This window comes from Daucus carota, chromosome 9 (assembly GCF_001625215.2).
Source record: "Daucus carota subsp. sativus chromosome 9, DH1 v3.0, whole genome shotgun sequence".
Taxonomy (NCBI): Eukaryota; Viridiplantae; Streptophyta; class Magnoliopsida; order Apiales; family Apiaceae; genus Daucus; species Daucus carota.
In genome coordinates, this window is record NC_030389.2 from 43,691,899 (window position 1) to 43,712,264 (window position 20,366).

The 20,366-nt window shown below is 32.8% G+C and overlaps 4 protein-coding genes across 4 annotated transcripts; all 4 read left to right on the top strand.

Annotated features, from left to right (window-relative positions):
• Positions 1-1,081: 1,081 nt before the first annotated feature.
• On the top strand, positions 1,082-3,492 carry LOC108201697 (flavonol sulfotransferase-like; the record flags this gene model as incomplete). Its single annotated transcript, XM_064085504.1, has 2 exons — positions 1,082-1,738; positions 2,596-3,492. Coding segments are annotated over 2 exons (1,131 nt in total), but the record flags the coding sequence as incomplete, so codon positions are not given.
• A 2,295-nt stretch (positions 3,493-5,787) lies between these two features.
• LOC108201904 (flavonol 4'-sulfotransferase) lies at positions 5,788-7,006 on the top strand. Its single transcript, XM_064083983.1, has 2 exons — positions 5,788-6,252; positions 6,352-7,006. Exons 1-2 carry the CDS (start codon positions 5,876-5,878, stop codon positions 6,884-6,886), a joined length of 912 nt encoding a protein of 303 aa, XP_063940053.1. The 5' UTR covers positions 5,788-5,875; the 3' UTR covers positions 6,887-7,006.
• A 2,438-nt stretch (positions 7,007-9,444) lies between these two features.
• On the top strand, positions 9,445-12,278 carry LOC108202619 (actin-7). Its single transcript, XM_017371101.2, has 5 exons — positions 9,445-9,584; positions 10,411-10,481; positions 10,574-10,967; positions 11,080-11,693; positions 11,776-12,278. Exons 2-5 carry the CDS (start codon positions 10,422-10,424, stop codon positions 11,839-11,841), a joined length of 1,134 nt encoding a protein of 377 aa, XP_017226590.1. The 5' UTR covers positions 9,445-9,584; positions 10,411-10,421; the 3' UTR covers positions 11,842-12,278.
• A 5,071-nt stretch (positions 12,279-17,349) lies between these two features.
• On the top strand, positions 17,350-20,120 carry LOC108203099 (trihelix transcription factor DF1). The gene is made up of 2 exons (XM_017371836.2): positions 17,350-17,752; positions 18,518-20,120. The coding sequence occupies exons 1-2, from the start codon at positions 17,544-17,546 to the stop codon at positions 19,800-19,802; spliced, it is 1,494 nt and encodes a 497-aa protein (XP_017227325.2). The 5' UTR covers positions 17,350-17,543; the 3' UTR covers positions 19,803-20,120.
• Positions 20,121-20,366: the final 246 nt, after the last annotated feature.

A 20,366-nucleotide genomic window follows, 5' to 3' on the forward strand; every position in this document is an offset into this window, starting at 1 on the left:
TGTTTTGACTAGCGGATTGGATTAGTTGTTTCTCGTAAAACTGTTTGGTAAATAGCTGATTGATTAGCTTTTTCTGACACAAACCAAAACCTCTAATCCAAAAAGCTCCTCAAAGTAGCTTTTTTAAAATTAGCTTTTTGGATCCAAACCTCTATTTCAATCCACTAACTACCAAACACTAAAATTAGCGGATTCTAGTGGTCAACCTCTAAACCACCTCAAACCTCTAATTTTTGCTCAAACCTCTAAGTTCCAAACAGAGCCAAATGTATTCGCAGACAGAGTTTTCAGAATCATTAAGCTACTTCATGATAGAAGATGAGGGCTTGCTATACTGCTTGCAGATGTGTAATGTAACAGTTGAAACATACATATCCGCTGCTAAAGAAGTTTTCAGACGCAAGGAATTTAGTTACTCCCTCACAAATTTACATTTTTTTGATGTTAGTTAAGCCTCCGTCTACCAATTCATGGATCCGCCACTGGTTGCTAACCAAGCATTGAGTAGCAATTCTGCCTAAAGCAGAGTAATTTCTCAGGACTCAGATAGTACTGATCCCTTTTGTTTGTTTTCTTAAACTCTTAAACTTCTGGACTAGATATTGGCGAGTTAGAGGTTTGGAGCAGAAATCATTTGAATCCGCTAATATTAGTGTTTGGTAGTTAGTAGATTGAAATAGAAGTTTGGACTCAAAAAGCTAATTTTCAAAAAGCGACTTTGAAAATCTTCCTGGTTAGAGGTTTTGTATGTGTCATAAAAAGCTAATCAAACAAATATTTACCAAACAATTTTACACGAAACTGCTAATTCAATCCGCTAGTCAAAACATCTAATTCAATCAACTGGTAAAGATGTCGGTATCCGTATACGCATAAGGCACATGCAGTACAGACTGTACGCAGTAAAGGGGAGCATGTGAATACAGAATGTCGGTCTGTACGCAATAAAGGGTATTTATTGAAGAGCCGAAAAGATCGCTCTTAATTTGATATATATATCTGCATGTTCAGGAAAGCAAAATGTGCATTACATATCTACAGCATCATCCTTTAGCATGAATTACTTGAATTCAGCCGATGAAACACTGCTAATTGCACTTACAATGCCAGGATCTCTTTGCTTCCTCGTCGAAGCATTGCCATAAAAGAATCCAACAACGTCTTGGCTCCAGCTTATGAGTACCAAGGCTTTTGGTTCCGGAGTGTAGCTCTCAGAGGCCTCCTCTGGGCTCAAGATCACTTCAAGCCTCACCCTGCAGCTACACTAGTTGCTTCCTACCCAAAAACCGGAACCACGTGGCTAAAAGCCTTAACTTTCTCCATAGCTACTCGAAACAGATTTGATCTTTCTAGCAACCCATTGAAGGCATCAATATCTCATCAGTGCATTCCTTTCCTGGAACTTGAGATACCTAGAAGCCCGTCTCACAAGTACTATCCTGATGTTCCGCTCTTCTCTACACATGTTCCTTACACGTGTTTGCCTGACTCGATCCCTGCTTCTGATTGTAAAATACTTTATATATGGAGGGATCCCACGGATACTTTTGTGTCTTGGTGGCATTTTGCCCGAAAGGTTGCTCCAGAAGACATGGAATTCGTTCCCATTGAGGAGGGGTTTCAGCAGTTTGCTGAGGGGTATTCACTCTATGGTCCTTACTGGGAGCAGGGCCTGCTCAAGAGATTTTGGGGCCTTAGGCCAATCATTAAAGTGAGGCCTATTTTTTCAAAAAAAATCTAATATTTTATTAATAATATAAATACAAAATTTTGCGATATTTAAATATTACAAACATAAAATCACCCTCAACACATTATAATATATAATATTTTATACTATTAATTTTATTGATTAAGTCTCTTAGTATATAAAATTAATATTTTTATTTATAATTTTAATATAAAAATGATTTAGATAATATATTAGAATTAGGCATTAATAAAATAAATAAATTATTCTAAATAAATATATATAGTTATATTGAAATCAGATGCAAACACAATTAAATACTATATATATTAAAACTAAATTGATTATATAGTATTTATAATTTATATAATTTATTTAGGATTCCATTTTAAAATAAAAATTTGTATTTAATTATTATATTTTAATATTCAAAATTTAATTCTAGGGTTTTGATGTTAGTTGTTAAATAAATATTAAGGTTTTTTGAAATTAATAAATAAGATGTATAAATTAAAAAAATAACTTTTGGAGATAATTTTATTAAATATTTAGATAATTTCTAATAATGAATATAATTATGTCATTAAAATCAAAATTTAAAAGGTAAATAAACCGAAGTGAAATGAAATAAAATCTCTAATTTTTTTAACACCTATAATTAGATTACATCACATAAAACAATAATTTACATATTTTTAGATTTTAGATTCAAGTCAAGTATTTATTAAGTTAGTGCAGGAAACAAAACATGATTAATACTACTAATATTAGTATTTTAATTATTTTTTGATAAAAATTGATCACATAATTTTTTTTCTACAAGATTTAAATATAAATTTTAATTTTTTATAATATTATGAATTTTTTTTTTCTTGCATATACATAATTACATACTAAGATAAATTATGGGGCCTCTCACCCACGGGGGCCTTAGGCGATCGCCTAAATGGCCTTCAAAGAGCGCCGGCCCTGACTGGGAGCATGTACTTGGGTACTGGAGAGCAAGCCTAGACAGACCCGGGCAAATATTGTTCCTAAAATATGAAGATCTGAAACTTAATACGTCGTTTTATGTTAAGAAGCTGGCTGACTTCATTGGCTCTCCTTTCTCGATTGAAGAAGAAAGAGATGGCGTCGTGGAAAGAATTATAGACCTCTGTTCTTTCAAGCATATGAGTGGTCTGGAGGTGAACAAGAGCGGTAAGCATAGTAATGGTCTCGATCTTGTTACTCTTCGGAATAGTACATATTTCAGGAAAGCCGAGGTTGGGGACTGGAAAAATCACTTGCCTGCTAAAGTGAAAGAGCAGATGGACCAAATCATGGAGCTAAAACTAAAAGATTCTGGTTTAACTTTCGGGAGCACTTCCAACTCTTAATATTGATCAAAGTTCCATTCAAAGAAGAGAATGATTTGAACTATTATTACCTTTCTAGGTTGGTACTTAAATAAATTGCTTAAGACTGCAGTTCTGCATATATGGACTGCGGTATGCATGTTATTCTTGTTAAAATATAGAATAAGATTCATTTGAGGCCTTACTCTAACCTTTTAAGGTTTTAGAAGGACGGGTTTTCAACAGGGTATCAGAGTTCAGGTTTGCGTACCTATTAGGCGAGCTGATCTTGTATAACTTTGATATTACTATCTATTATTGTGTCAAACCTCTTTGCTTGGAAGGTTATAGTTGCATTGTTTTCAACAGATTGACTGGAAATGTAACCAAGTAATGTAAATGATGTCGATCTGCAGAATAACAGAAAATTTTCATTACCAATTTTGGGAAAGAAAGGAGAAACACTTTTGCACCAACACAACAGATTTTTAACAGAAATAACACTTACCATGTATCACTAACCATAAGGGCTGCTTCGTTTTTAGCCCCTTTGAGGAGTCATTATTGCTTTGTTGTTGGTAGGCCTGGTTACAGGTATCCTTTTGGTTCCAGCAATTTCCAGCAATCACGACATGGACCTGGGGATTCGTCTTCTATGAGAATTAAGTTTGCCGTTGGACTGCCAGAGAATACGCCCTCGGCACAGGTCTTAAAATTTGAGGTTTCAAACTCATAATATATTATATATATGCACACATATATAATTAACTTTAATTTTTATTATTATGTTAATTAAAAAATTTTATTTATATATTATTTTGATAGTTACTAGTTGATTGTCATTAATATTATTACTAGCTTATAACCCATGCAATGCACGGGCAGTTATAATATTTTTTATTTTTTGACCCAAGTACCAACTGACCGGCCGACCGACCAAACTTTCAATTTTTCGGCTTTAATAATTTAATAGAAAATAAAAAAATATTATAAGATATTATAAAATAAGAAGGTCTATGAGTTAAATACCACCCGGCTCACCAAACTCGAGAGCCCGATCGACCGACCAACTGAACTTTTCGTGTTTCGGCTTTAATAATATGATAATATATAGTATATCATGGATTGATAAATTACTTTTAAAATGAGATCATCAGAGAATTTAAAAATAATGTTAATGTATTTTGGTTGAAATATATCAGCGGTTATTTATTAATAATATATATAATAACATTATATTTTTATATATGTAGCCTGTATTAAATTAGAAGATCGTTTTTTTAGTTAGAAAATCAAAATAAGATAATATGTTTTAATTAAATTATTATATTGTTCGATGTTATTTTAGAAGATTGAGATTTTTTAGTTAGAAAATATAAAAAGATGATATATTTTAGTTAAAAAGATAATTGGTTATATAGATAGGCTCATATTTCGGCCCAAGTACCGACCGACCAAATTTTCAATGTTTCGGCTTTAATAGTACTAGCCTTTAACCCGTGCGAAACACGGGCGGGTATATAGTTCGTAATTTATTATTTTTAATTTAAAATTTAACATCATTTTATTAGTATTTTAATATTAATGGATTGAATTTTAATTAAATTATATTATTCAACTGACTGTATTTTCTCCCGATTATTTGAGAATATCCATATATATATATATATATATATATATATATATATATATATATATATATATATATATATATATATATCAAGATTTTAGTACATTTAATCCGAATTTAGTACACGTAGATTTAAAAAATAAAAAAAAATCAGAAAATTCAAATCTTTTCCAAACATAAACGATCGTGTAATACTTTTGAAAGATTCAGTAATCTAATCAGTCGAATTTCAACGTGATTTTGTAATTTTGATTTTTTTGACAACAGAAACTTTCAAGATTAAAGTTAGAAAGAGTAATGTAATGGTTTGTGTTTATATTGAAATAAAACACGTTAAATTTAAAAAAAGTTATATAAAGGTTATTGTTAAAAAAAGATATTCAAAATTATATATTTATAATTTTATTTATAACATCATTATAATTTTTCAATGAAATATTATATGATAATATATTGTTATGAGTGTTTTTAGTATTTGAAACTGTTTAACAATGTAAGACTAATAGATAGGCTACACTTTTGTAGACTTATAGTACTAAAAGGAGAGTACCAAACCAACAAATATAACTAAAATCTTGGCATTATAGTATAGTATAGATAGTATAGATTATGTATAAACTGATATTATATATTCTAATGCTAGTATTTTATTCAAATTTAATTATTTATTAAATTATTTTTTTTTGAGATATCAAAATCACATGATTTAACGTGTCATTCAAATTCTCAGATTTATACTTGTATATGCATGTGTCACGAAAAACTTATCAAACAGCTAATTTTTAAAAAGACACTTTGAGGAGCTTCTTGGGTTAGAGGTTTTTGTACGTGTCGCAAAAACTAATCAAACATCTGTTACCACCGAACAATTCTAAATAATATTATTAATTCTATTCGCTAGTCAAAACATGTGATTCGATCAGCTGACAGCGAATACCAAACAGGGTACGGGCGAGGCATCTGAGGTGGGCACTCCTTTGGTAAAGATGTTGGTGAAGTCACTGAAGTGGGTAGTCCTTTTTGCTAAAGATGTCGTTGAATATATTTTAGTAAATTATCTGGATTCTTGAAGATATGAATATGACCGTAAACCTACCGCACTACATGGTATTTCTTCAAGAGACGAAAAGATCCTCTTAATTTGATATATATATAGGTAACTTCAGAAAACCAAAATGTGCATTACAGATCTACAAGCAATAGGCATCATCTTGTAGCATGAATTACTTGAATTCAGCCGATGGAAACACTACTAATTGCACTTACAGTGCCAGGATCTCTTTGCTTCCTCATCGAAGCATTGCCATGAAAGAAGCCAACAATGACTTGGCTCAAGCTTATGAATACCAAGGCTTTTGGTTCCTGAAACAAGCTCTTAGAGGCCTCATCTGGGCTCAAGATCACTTCAAGCCTCACCCTGCAGCTACACTAGTGGCTTCCTACCCGAAAACCGGAACCACGTGGCTAAAAGCCTTAGCTTTCTCCATAGCTACTCGAAACAGATTTGATCTTTCTAGCAATCCATTGGAGACCTCAATATCTCATCAATGCATTCCTTTTCTGGAACTTGAGATACCGAGAAGCCCGTCTCACAAGTACTATCCTGACGTTCCGCTCTTCTCTACACATGTGCCTTACACGTGTTTGCCTGACTCGATCACTGGTTCTGATTGTAAAATAGTTTATATATGCAGGGATCCCACGGATACTTTTGTGTCTTGGTGGCATTTTGCCCGAAAGAGGGCTCCAGAAGACGTGGAATTCGTTCCCATTGAGGAGGGGTTTCAGCAGTTTGCTGAGGGGTATTCACTCTATGGTCCTTACTGGGAGCATATACTTGGGTATTGGAGAGCAAGCTTAGACAGACCTGATCAAATTTTGTTTTTAAAATACGAAGATCTGGTACTTAATACGTCGTTTTATGTTAAGAAGCTGGCTGACTTCATTGGCTCTCCTTTCTCGATTGAAGAAGAAAGAGATGGCGTCGTGGAAAGAATTATAGACCTCTGTTCTTTCAAGCATATGAGTGGTCTGGAGGTGAACAAGAGCGGTGAGCATAGTAATGGTCTCGATCATGTTACTCTTCCGAATAGTATGTATTTCAGGAAAGCCGAGGTTGGGGACTGGAAAAATCACTTGCCTGCTAAAATGAAAGAGCAGATGGATCAAATCATGGAGCTGAAACTAAGAGACTCTGGCTTAGCTTTGGGGAGCACTTCCAACCCTTAATATTGATCAAAGTTCCAACCTATTATTGTGTCAAACCTCTTTGCTTGGAAGGCCTCTATGTAGATTCATCTTTTTAATTGTGTAATATAATATTTTATCATATAATATTTAGTTCATGAATATGTTTTGACTGTTGAATTAATCATTATATTATTATTTTATTACATATATAGTTGATAAGTTTGCACATGATGAAAAAAGAAGAAAGATATCTAAAAAAAATATGAAAAGAACACTATAATAGGTGATGGATGAAATAAAAGTGATGAAATCGATTAGTATAATACATTCTACATGAAACCATCGTAAGTTATAACATATAACCATCTTGTTTAAAAGAAATCTATCAATATTTAAAATTATATAGAAATATTTTTTAATATATTTTAATTATAAATTATAACCTAAATTTTATTTTTTTTATCTTAATATTAGCATTAGATTGAAATGTGTAATAAAATTTAAATATTTAACTTTATCAATGAATATTGACTTTTAATTCACATATTCAAACTCAAAATTTTATTAAAATTTGATAAAAAGAATTTAATATTTTGACATGATACATACGAGAAAAGGAATGGCTTGATTACAATAGTTTATTTGCAGCCATTAACCACTGATGGTATATATACAACAATTCTAACATACAAACAAATCATAATTTCAAATTTTATTTTATTGAAAATTTTAATTTATTATTTATAAATTAAATTTTTCACACCATTTAGAATATATTCAAAAAATTTATAAATAATTAAAAAGTTCACGCTGCTTGCACGGGCTATAAACTACCGTTATTAAAGAACCACAAGGCCTAGATTCTCTAAACTAGGTAGACAGATGAGAAGAAATAGAGATAAATCGAGAATGATACATACTATACTAATTATTACTCCCTCTGTCTCATTTAATTGTATACGTTTCTATTTAATTGTATACATTTCTTTTCAACTGCTTGACACGCATTTCAATACTTTTATAAAATATAGTTTTGTAACTTATTTTTGATATTTTCTTTTTCTGAATAAAAATATAACATCCAAACTTTAATTCAGAAAAAAAAAATTCAAAATAAATTGCATTAAAGTCTGTCCGCGTCCCGTCCCTAATGTATACTACTAAGAGAGACGGAGGGAGTAAATTACTTATCTAACTATATACACAAGATCAATTAATTATGAATTTAAAGGTTTAATTGAACGAATTAAAGCTGATGATATATCACGTCGTTGCCAACTCCCAAGCCTGGTCACCTCAGTTTAGTGCATATGAACCCGGTTCAAACAGACCGCTGTCAGAGATCCCCCGGCCGAGCTAAAAGCGAAATGAGCGACGAGGATGTAGAGCATGTCGAATGGGAAGTAAAATGCCAGGTCACCCCTATCTTCGCTCGTGGTTGAAATGATTCTCCCCTTAACACATTCATACTTTAGTTCTCATTTCAATTGCATTTCATCTGCATTTCACACACATCAATAAAATTTTAAATATTCTTATCAAATTACACAGTGTTTGTTATAAATACAAATTTAAGAGATTGAAAAAATAGTACAGTATATATTTTTAATGAATCTCAAATAAGCTTGGTCACATTGACCTAATTAAATTATAATTAAATTTTGATGAACAACTACTTTTTGAACTTAAATGTATTCATATTTTCTCACACTATTCCAACAAAATTCTTTATAAAATATAGTTTCATAATATTTTTTAATTTTTTTAAATAAAAATTTGATATTTGAATTTTTATTCAAAAAAATTAAAATAATATTATAGAACTAAATTTTATAGGATACTTAAAATACGTAGAAACAATGAACTTAAACAACCGCCGGAACAAAAGAAGTATTATTTTTTGAGAAATTCTTGATGGTACACTTATTGAATTGGTTTTTCTCAATGGTATCATCGCATTTTTGACTTCTACTGATGGTACGCTCGTACTTTTAATTTACTCTCTATGGTACCCTTGTGTACTTTTAATTTACTCTCTATTGATTTCACACTGTAAAACAAATTGCATATTTGAAATCTTTGCGAAAAGTTACATAAAATAGACCCTTAAATCTAATATCTCACTCATTTTGACTCTGTTTTACATGATTTGAAGGTCTATTTTATGTAACTTTTCGTAAGGATTTCAAATATACAATTTATTTTACAGTCTGAAATCAATAGAGAGTAGATCAAAAGTACACGAGTGTATCATAGAGAGTAAATTAAAAGTACGAGGATACCACCGGTAGAAGTCAAAAATGCGATGGTACCATTCAGAAAAACCAATTCTATAAGTGTACCATCAAGAATTTCCCTTTTACTGACTATACACATATTTTAAATAACTTATGATAATATATATATATATATATATATATGTAATGCTTAAGGTAAAAAATAAGAATTATATAAATATATGGTATATATATAATACGAAAAATAAATAATTTTTCTTGAATATAATTATCTAAGTCAACATCTTTCAATATAAAGTCTGTACAGAACCAGTAAATAAGAGAATTGGAAACCGAAGATATATTTATTAATTTATCAAAACTTAACCGTGTGAATATAAATACACGCGCACACACATATTCTCTCAATTCATTATTTTCCGCTTCAGTGTTTCAAGTTTCTAGAGAGAGAAAGTAGTGCTCGCACACCAGTCTCCAACTCTCTCTCTCTAACTCTACAGGTTCGTTCTCATCATTTCATCGCTTAGATCTATTCAAAACTCAAAGATCTGTTATGTACTCTACATATTCACTATGTTATTATATGTATGTGTTGTTTCGGTGCTTGAGGTTTGGATTTAGCTTTTGAAATGTTCATCTGTTTGCGATCTGTTGTTCGATCTGATTTTGTTTGTTTTGATGCTGTTAATACGTTTGCGATCTGCTGAAATACTGTGTAATTTTGTTATTTCGTGTTGATTTAGTTGATTTTGTTGATTGATCTGCTCTGTTTGCTGTCGTTTTGTGCTTTTGTGAACAAGTGAATATCTGGATCTTGATCGTAATTTAGAGCTGTTATTGTTGCGATTAAATTCTGCTTTGAGATTGCTATTGCTTGTGCGTATTGATGCACGGTATTAACTTATAGAGGATTATTGTTGTGTGGTAATGAAGTAAGGATGAGTTGATTAGAGGAGATGTGTTGTTGACTTGTGTTGACCTGAAGGTGCCATTTAGTTAGTGTGGTTTCTTGTAAACGTTTGTTCTCCAGGATCGTAAGGTGTTGCAATTGGGATTGATATTGTTGCGATTATGAATAGAAGAAGCAAGTCGTGTGTATTCCTATGTGGTTTGTGTGAGATTGTCTTGATTCTGTATATTGATGCTCGGTATCAAGTTATTGAGGATTACAACTGTGTTGTGATGAAGTAAGGATTAATTAATTAAAGAACATATGTGTTTTTGACTTATGTTGACCTAAAGGTACCATTTGGTTGGTGTATACCTATATAATGTTGCGTTTTATTATTTTTATTATGTTTTTTTAACTTGATACCTTTTTTGCAGTTATCTAAAAGATGGCCGATGCCGAGGATATCCAGCCCCTTGTTTGTGACAATGGAACTGGAATGGTGAAGGTTAGTGTTCGGAAATGCATTTCTAAAAATGTATACTTTGCAGGTTTGTGTGATATTTGTTAGATACTGAGTATGCAATAATGGTATTGTAGGCTGGTTTTGCTGGTGATGATGCTCCCAGAGCAGTGTTTCCTAGTATTGTTGGCAGACCCAGACACACTGGTGTTATGGTTGGGATGGGACAGAAGGATGCATATGTTGGTGATGAGGCCCAATCAAAGAGAGGTATTCTTACTTTGAAGTATCCAATTGAGCACGGTATTGTTAGCAATTGGGATGACATGGAGAAGATTTGGCATCATACCTTCTACAATGAGTTGCGTGTTGCCCCTGAGGAGCACCCTGTACTTCTTACTGAGGCACCACTTAACCCCAAGGCCAACAGAGAGAAGATGACTCAGATCATGTTCGAAACATTCAATGTCCCTGCCATGTATGTTGCAATTCAGGCTGTTCTCTCACTATATGCCAGTGGCCGTACAACCGGTTCGTATTTGTCTCTCTTGGCATCTGCAATTTCGTTTATATATTGTGTTTGCATTAATATCTTTCAAAATCCATTATGTGTTGGAGGTAAACTTGTTACGAATTTCTTCAGGTATTGTGTTGGACTCTGGTGATGGTGTGAGTCACACTGTCCCCATCTACGAAGGATATGCCCTTCCCCATGCCATACTCCGTCTTGACCTTGCTGGTCGTGATCTGACTGATGCACTTATGAAGATCTTGACAGAAAGAGGTTACATGTTCACCACCACTGCTGAGCGGGAAATTGTCCGTGACATGAAGGAGAAGCTTGCATATGTGGCCCTTGATTTTGAGCAAGAGTCTGAAACAGCAAAGAGCAGCTCTTCTGTGGAGAAGAACTATGAATTGCCTGATGGACAAGTTATCACCATTGGAGCAGAGAGATTCCGTTGCCCAGAAGTCCTTTTCCAGCCATCTTTGATTGGAATGGAAGCTGCTGGAATTCATGAGACAACTTACAACTCTATCATGAAGTGTGATGTTGATATTAGGAAGGATCTCTATGGAAACATTGTACTCAGTGGTGGTTCAACTATGTTTCCTGGTATTGCTGATCGTATGAGCAAGGAGATTACTGCTCTTGCTCCAAGCAGCATGAAGATCAAAGTGGTTGCACCTCCAGAGAGAAAATACAGTGTCTGGATTGGAGGATCCATCCTTGCATCTCTCAGCACCTTCCAACAGGTAGATTTCAAATATTGTTTTCACATATATATTTTATTGTGCCTTTGTAATGTAATTAAAAACTGTTTTTGTGTCGTTTCAGATGTGGATTTCCAAGGGTGAATATGATGAATCCGGTCCTTCTATTGTGCACAGGAAGTGCTTCTAAGTTTCTATATTATTGTTTTGATGATGATGATGGCGAGTATCTTTTTTCCATTTTAGTTGGTTTTTCGTGTTATGTTTCATGTGAACTCAGTTGGCTACTTGGATGTGGCTGTTGAGGGGGACCTTGGTAAATTGATGACTAGAGACATAATACTATTTTGATTCGATGGATCAGCTCTTCAGTCGGGAAATGCTTTTGTAGAATTCCGAAAATGCTTGATAGTGCCCTCTTTAGTTTCTCAATGTCACAATCGTCCCTTGTTAGTAGGATGCTTGTAGTTGAAAGAGTGATTCTTGATGATGTTTCTTTTTTATTTATTTTTCCCTACCCTTTGCTATTACATTCTTCTACTTTTATTTGCAAGTTTCTTTTTTCTTGGAACAATTATGTTAATATTTATTTTATGAGAAATTTATGATAATGTCAATTTGCAGTCATATTTTTTTATTCGCAAATGCAAGTCTCTATGAATGTGGTGGTCAAGTTCACATGATTTTTGGTCACTTGACTAATTCGTTGAGGGACCCTTGCCCCGGCTGAGGTTTATTGTCTTTGGTATCACTGCATAGTTTGTCTTACATTGTGCTTGTGAAGGCCTGTTCAAGATATTTTTTCTTTTGAATATTCCCATATGATTTTCTATGGGTGTCTGATCCAGATTTTCTATGGAACGTGTTTTGGATGCATCTAGTTGGTTTTAACTGTCAACGGATGACCAGGTCTTTTCTAGTAGAACTGTGCACGGCCTGCTATAGTTTTTTTTTTTTTTTAAGTCTACGTACATGTAAATGAATTGTATCGAAATACAATAAACCATATCCGGGATTCTTTCTTTCAAGAAAATTTATCATCTAATCGAAAGTCGTGCAAGCATAACTCCGGACGTATAGATAATAAAACTTAAATGAATGAGAAAAGAATTCCCGTTATGAATATCAGAAAAAAAAAATCAAACAAAACATAAATCGATATCTATTAATATATATGGAAACTTAACTAATGTAAAAAGATGATTAATCTAAAAAAACAAAATAAGAGTGTATAAATCAGAATAGACAGGAAGTAAAAATAAAGTAGAAATATTAAAAAATAAAAAAAGAAAACTAACCAAAGGGAAACCCTTTGATTAGACATTAAAACTTAATAATTTACAAAATTGAAAATCTTAGCACCCTATTAAATATTATTATAATGCAATTATTAAAACTACTTAAAAGAATTCCCATAAAATACTCCACCAAAATAAATTAACAGAGTCACTATAATCCACCGAGTTGTTTATATACAATTATAATGTAATCAATCGCTCCTCAAATTAGGATCCTGATTTTTTTTCTTTGTTTCAATATAAAAATACCTATTTACCATTTACATATTCTGTATACATTTATTACATAAATATTCACTCTTTGTGATCATCCTTCTTTATTTTATTTAAAGGAATTAAACTTTTCAACTTAATTTCACAGCCCTTTCAATATAAGTTTAAAATTGTCGGTTTTTTTAAAACCTCTTACTAATCTTGGCTGAAATTAGCGGCCTTAAATATTTTTTAAATGTAGTAGTTACTTATCATATCAGAATCCCTTAATTTAGCTACTATTAAAAATCTTTAATAATTGTGCAGTTATCATCTTAATTAAACATATCATAATGAGTATTATATTGGTGAGCTATAGTTTTATTCATTTCAAATCAAAGTCTTCCGTAAACTTTACCGAGTATTATATGGAAAAATGAGTAACGCATGCAAAGAGTAGCTGGTAAAAGCTTATAACTTTAAACTATGCAAGGATATGAAAGGGAAAAATAGATACTCCCTCCGTCCCAGTCAATAGTATACATTGGGGGACGGGGGCGCGGTACGGACTTTAATGCTTCAATATAGTATAGTTCTGTAAATTATTTTTAAGATTTTTTTTTTTGTATAAAAGTATAACATTTATATTTTTATACAAAAAAAGAAAATCTTAAAAATAAGTTGTGGAACTATGTTTTATAAGAGTCTTAAAAAGCGTGTCGAGCAGTGAAAAAGAAACGTATACAATTGACTGGGACAGAGGGAGTATGTTGTTATCTTGAACTGAATACACTTATCTACTGCATTATCTGAAATAAGTACGTTTATCTGTTTAGACTGTTTTGAAGTTGGCATGTGCTTGAATACGAATAATGTACTGCGTTATCTGAAATAAATATGTTTATCATACGATTATTAGAGTGTTTTGACATTTAGCTTGTCTAGATATCCTGGACTCCGATAATTTTATTCACGACATGAAAGTTGAAACCAATCAAAATATGCAGTAATGCAACCATTACAAGAACTGAGACCTTGATCCGTCAGCTTACAATTCTGCATCACTTTTGCATCGGATTTTATATCAAACTGACCATCCATTTTGTCAAAAAATCTCACTTGACCCACCCAAATTAAGTCACTATAAACAAAATATATATCATTTTATCCACATCACCATCATAGCTCTTTACTTAATCATTTATGAAAAATCAACCATTTGTTGTTTTAGTACAAAACCACTTCGAGTACTTTGATAATAGTCTCTTGTATTTATCAAAATAATTTGGGAATTACTAAAGCAACATAGCTAGGATGATCATCTAACTATATATTTATAAACATATATTTTTTTAACTACATGACTCTGTTGCTTTAGGAATTTCTAAATTATTTTAATAAATACTAGGGACTATTATGAAAGTACTCGAAGTGGTTTTGTAGTAAAAAAATAAATGGTTAATTTTATATAAATAATTAAGTAAAGAGATATGAATAATGATGTGGGTAAAATGATATATATTTGGTTTATAGTGACTTAAATGAGTCCGAAATTTTTTGGATGGGTCAAGTGATATTTTTTGACGAAATAAGTGGCCAGTTTGATATAAGCACCTTGAGTGTATGACCCTCTTAGCTTTGCAGAAACTGGGATACAGGTCTTGTCCAGGAACTAATTGGTGGTATTGAAATGCCATATACTAATTTGAGTGTATTAAACAAAAATTACTGAATGCAAAAATCATGAAATTCTACCACAAAGATAGAGAAAAACATTATCCATAATCTTGGATTTTCTTTTATTGTAAATTAGACATTGGAGAGCTCCTAAACTTGACCCATACAATACAGCACCTACAAGGTATTATACAGAAATACTTGACTATAAAACCAGATAAGCGTTCTACAAGTAATAAGACCCTTACGAAACCATTGAATTTTGAAAACGGAAATGCTTTGATCTAGAAAAAAGAACCGTATATAACAATTTTTATAAGCAACGTCCAAAATACCAGATTCGTGAACCATGATCCGAAATATCACTTATTAATGTTAGATAATCCAACGTTTTGATTTTATGAAGAAAAAGTTACACCATGTTACATTTTGGTCAAAAAACCACTATAATCATAACATGATCTTTTGTTTTGTATATCATATATATCTTGTTGAAGGAACCTTTTTTCGCCTTGAGGTTTTTCTCACAGGATTTTATTTTTGCGGGATTTTAACGAGACCTTTTTTGATGAGTTATCTTTTTAGACATTAAAGATGACATGATTTAAATTTCCGTGAATATTTACTTGCTTTTCGGTTAAATAACATACATTTTGATGAAAAAAAATCTGTACCTACCAACTTTGTGTCTTCGATACATTCCAGGATTATACTTCCTTCTGTCAGAAAAAAGGGGATACTCTTATGCACTCACTTAAATCGCCGAGATTTTACTCCAAGTGCAGTAGTTGAAATTTGAAATAATTAACAAACTTGTGCAACTGGGAATTGTGAAAATGACACTTCTCGGATTCTCAATTACGTAGTTTAATTCCATCCATTCACTTTGTAGATAGCTTCCATTATTGTGCTTCAAGCCCCCTCCAAAAGTCAAATTCCTGCAAGTAAAATGTTGGGTTTTAATTTTTCGAATTTTGAAATTGAAAGTAAATTAATTTCTGGATGGGCGTCGTCTATTTCGATACGAATATTTATTTATTTTTATAACATCGACGGAACTAGATCCAATAATCAAATGATTCATTATCGAAGTTCTAATTTATAAGAGTATCTCCAACCATTGCTATCTTTCAGATAAAAAAAATCTAGATTGCACCATGATATACATATTAGTTAAAAAAAATAAATATACCATGTTATCAATTTTTTTTAAATATTCTATATTCCATCTTCTATATTTGATTATTTGTTGATTTGGAGTTCTTGGCTAAAGCATCCACGCCAGCTTTACGTCATATTTAAACTATATTTATATATAAGAATTTGAAAAGTAAGAAATTAAATAATATTGTTTAATATCAGTTAAAAATTGTAACTAACGTCATTGAAATACATGCCCTTGCATGTTCGACGAAATTTTAGATAACCATAATTTAACTAGCAATTTTATTTATTATAGTTGGAGATGTTCTAAGTCCGGATTAACCGTTAACGTACCACGAAATATCAAAACTTGAGTTATTCCGTTCATGATGTAAAACATGATATTTTATTCCTAATAATAAAGTTCACCGTCCACTTAAATTAATCGAATAGGTTGTAGTGTAAAATCAAGAAAAAATATTGAGAAGTAGCATATCGAAAGTGGGTCATGAGGTGCCGACTAAACAAGGGCAATTGGCTGCAACTCCAAGCAAGGCCACACAAAATTTCAAAACAACAATACGTTGGGTCAGTAATTTTTAGAGCAAGTTCAATGTTCTCGTATTTGTCTTATAAATATTATAAAATATTATTTACTCTGTTTCCTTTTTCCGTTTGTGATGTCGGTACTGTTCATAACATGAGCTAAATTACAAATTTACATCTAATTTATAAGAGTAAATATAGTCGTGAGTGATTTTGTTGCATTCGTATATACGAGTACTTTAATACGATGAAATTTTTATATTTAATGCTAATACGAAATTGAAGATATTAACGATCAAAAGTGTGTGTTGCCAAACGTGAAAAACACAAACCGGAAAAATATTAACAGACGGGAAATAGTATGTTTTAATAATTTTGGATATATTAAAAATTATTTTTTCACCTCAACGTGTCAGAAATCAAAATGATATTTATTTCGGGACGGGACAGAAAAGAGTAAATATAGGGGGTGTTTGGATGATTGGTGGGAATGGGAATGGGGAATGGGAATGAGGGGTATGGGAATGGAGGGTATGGGAAATGGTAACCCAAGGGGTGTGGAGATATTGATTTAGCCTTCAAGGAATGAGGTTCCCATTCCAATCAAAAATTTTACTAATCCAAACATAATGTATGGGTATTAGGTTCTGATTTCCGTTAACCGGGCTCATTAACCATCAACCAAACGTCCCCATAATATTTCAAAATAACTTTCCTCACTTATTACATGTTAAATTCACTGTGTCAAAAAAGTAAAAAAACACCCAAATTTACCGTGCCCTGTAATAACCAAAACCTAAAATAAACTACCACAAAACAAAACCCTAATTCACCGACTCTATACTTGCAAATAAAAACAACACACACTCCACTAGCAACCTCACCTACAGCTTGCAAGTAAGAAAGAGCCATGGTAGAAAGATAAAAAGCAACCCAACTCAAAAAATTCCAAAAAATAAAACAAAGCTGACCCATTTGAGAATTACCATTTCTCTACAAAACCCACAAAGATTTAACCTCGAGGTGCAGTAATTTCATGTTGGTGGTCAATTCCGGTGGCGCCGCCGCCGGAAATGAGAGTTTTGCTGGCTCAGATTCAGCTGGTGGCGATGAGGGTGACCGGAACTCAGCCGGTAACCGGTGGCCTCGTGAGGAGACTCTTGTGTTGTTGCAAGTCAGACAGAGTATGGATGAAGCTTTTAGAGACTCTAATCTTAAAGCTCCTCTTTGGGATGAAGTTTCTAGGTATACACACAATTTCTGTATCTATATATTTGTTTGTTAGCTTTGTGTGTTTATGAAGTTGAGTTAGATGTTTAGCTTGTGTTTAATTTGGTTTCTCCAGGTTATGTAGTAGTATTTTTATCTTGACATAGTTGCTATTATACAAACAATTTAATTCTTTTGAAGAAATTATAAGAATTTGTGTGTATGTATCGATGTATGTTGTTAGCTAAGTTTGTGTAGTCAGCTTAATGATTATCGTCTGCTTAATCGGGTTTCTCAAGTTGTACAGTTAATCTTGATAGTGATGCTCAAATAAAAAGCAGGTCATGTTTATTTATATATTCAATTATGTGAATTCAGATTTTGAATTCAAAAATCAAATTCGAACCGTATTAGCATGCAAACAGTTGTGATTTTGGTGAATTTTATATCCTATATGTACTAATTGCGCAATTTTCTGTGTAATTTAAGTAAGTCGTATATTTGTTAACTATTATATACTCGTAGTAATCTTATTTGTATATCTGCCGATTATTTAATACTATATCTTAGTGAATTCTGAATATGTTTTGAGATTGTAGTTTAAAATATTTGTAGCGATAACTTATACATGTCACATGTGCACATATTTTAGGCATTTTTCTTTTCTTTCTCGGAAGTATATTAGAATGCCCAGACTTTTAATGATGGTATTGAGGTTTTGTATTTGATAGTCTGTTTGTTTGAATTTGAAGTTGCAAGAGCATAATAGATGCTAAGAATCATGGCACTTTTGTTATGCAGAAAATTAGGCGAGTATGGGTACACTAGGAGCGCAAAGAAGTGCAAAGAGAAGTTTGAGAACATTTATAAATATCACAGGAGAACGAAAGAGGGTAAATCTGGTAGACAGGATGGTAAAAATTACCGATATTATGAGCAGCTTGAGATATTCGACAATCAATCCTCGTATCCAATAAACCAAGACAAACAAACATATTCAATGGATGGAACAACGTCTATGCCTAAACCCACAAGTAGTTCTGTTATGATGGCAAAACCTGTAAATCAGGTACCTCATGGTGATACCCACATTCCAAGTTTTGAGCTCATGGACACATCCACGTCTACCTCTTCATCTTCTGGGGGAGGGCATCCGAAGAAAAAGAGAAAATTAATGGAATATTTCAATGGATTGATGAAGCAAGTTTTGGAGAGGCAAGAGAACTTACAGAAGAAGTTCATAGAAGCAATTGAAAAGCTTGAGAAAGATCGTATCAGTAGAGAAGAAGAGTGGAGGGCACAACAATTAGCTACAAAGAAAAGAGAACAAGGACTTCTTGCCCATGAACGCTCCTCTTCTGCAGCAAAAGATGCTGCTATTCTTTCTTTCTTGCAAAAGATTTCAGAGCAATCACCTCCTTTGCAGTTACCCATAAATTCAGCTCCATTGGAAAAAATTCTAAGTATGCCGCAACCACAATACAGTACTCGTGAGAGTTCACCAGTCACAAAGAGTATCGTCCATTATTCTCCTGGTTTTCCTTCTTCCCGGTGGCCAAAAGCTGAAGTGGAAGCTTTAATTACAGTAAGGGAAAATTTGGATATGCAATATCATGATAGTGGATCAAAGGGATCGGTGTGGGAGGAGGTTTCGTCTGCCATGACGAGGCTTGGTTATGATAGAAGCTCCAAGAGATGCAAGGAAAAATGGGAGAACATTAATAAGTATTACAGGAGAGTGAAAGAAAGTAATAAGAAACGCCGTCAAGATTCAAAAACATGCCCTTACTTTGAGATGCTGGAGTCGCTATACGAAAAGAGGTCAAAAAGGTTCGACCCTAGTACTTCAAGTAGCTCCGGTTGTAACTTGAAGCCAGAGGACATATTGATGCAAATGATAGGCCATCAGCGTGAACAAGTGATACTAGATTCAGCGCGAACAGATATCGGTGAAAGTGAGAATGTTGAAAGGACTCCAGAAGATGGTGCAGATGATGATGATGTTGATGATGATGATGGTGATGATGAAATGGATGATGAGTATCATGTTGTTACTAACAAGAATCCTGCAGAGGCAATCGTGTAGCAATGAGGCTGAATGTTTTTTGTTGAGACTGAAGTGAATGTGCAACAATATGACAAGTGCTCAATTGTCATAAGGTTGTAGGGGCCGATGACAATGGGTTTTGTTTTAGTGTATGGGTACCAAGTCAAAGAAAACTCTAATGGAAGCCGAGACCGGGAAGTAATATCATGTAGTTTTTTTGTTCCGTACTCTTTATCAGTTTTTGGTTTGATATATGTGAGAGACCATTATGTTGTAAGGTTGTAATGGTGTAATTTTGAAAGTCCTGCCATTGTGTTGTATCTGTAGATGTTTTAGTAATGATTTACTTTCTAGCGATATGATTTCAAGCATAATCAAGGTATGCTATAAGTTGCCATTAGTTTCAAGAATCTGAAACTGTTTTATCTAGCTGTATTTGTTCTATTGTCATCAGGCAGGTTCAAAGTTGCCAGTGTAATGAACTTGCGAGTTGTGGCACACTGTGGAAGCTGGTGAACCAGCCAACCAGGTACTACTTTGGAAGCTGGTGAACCAGGTACTACTTGTTAATCCGTTTGCTCAACTGGAAGCAATTTATAATCC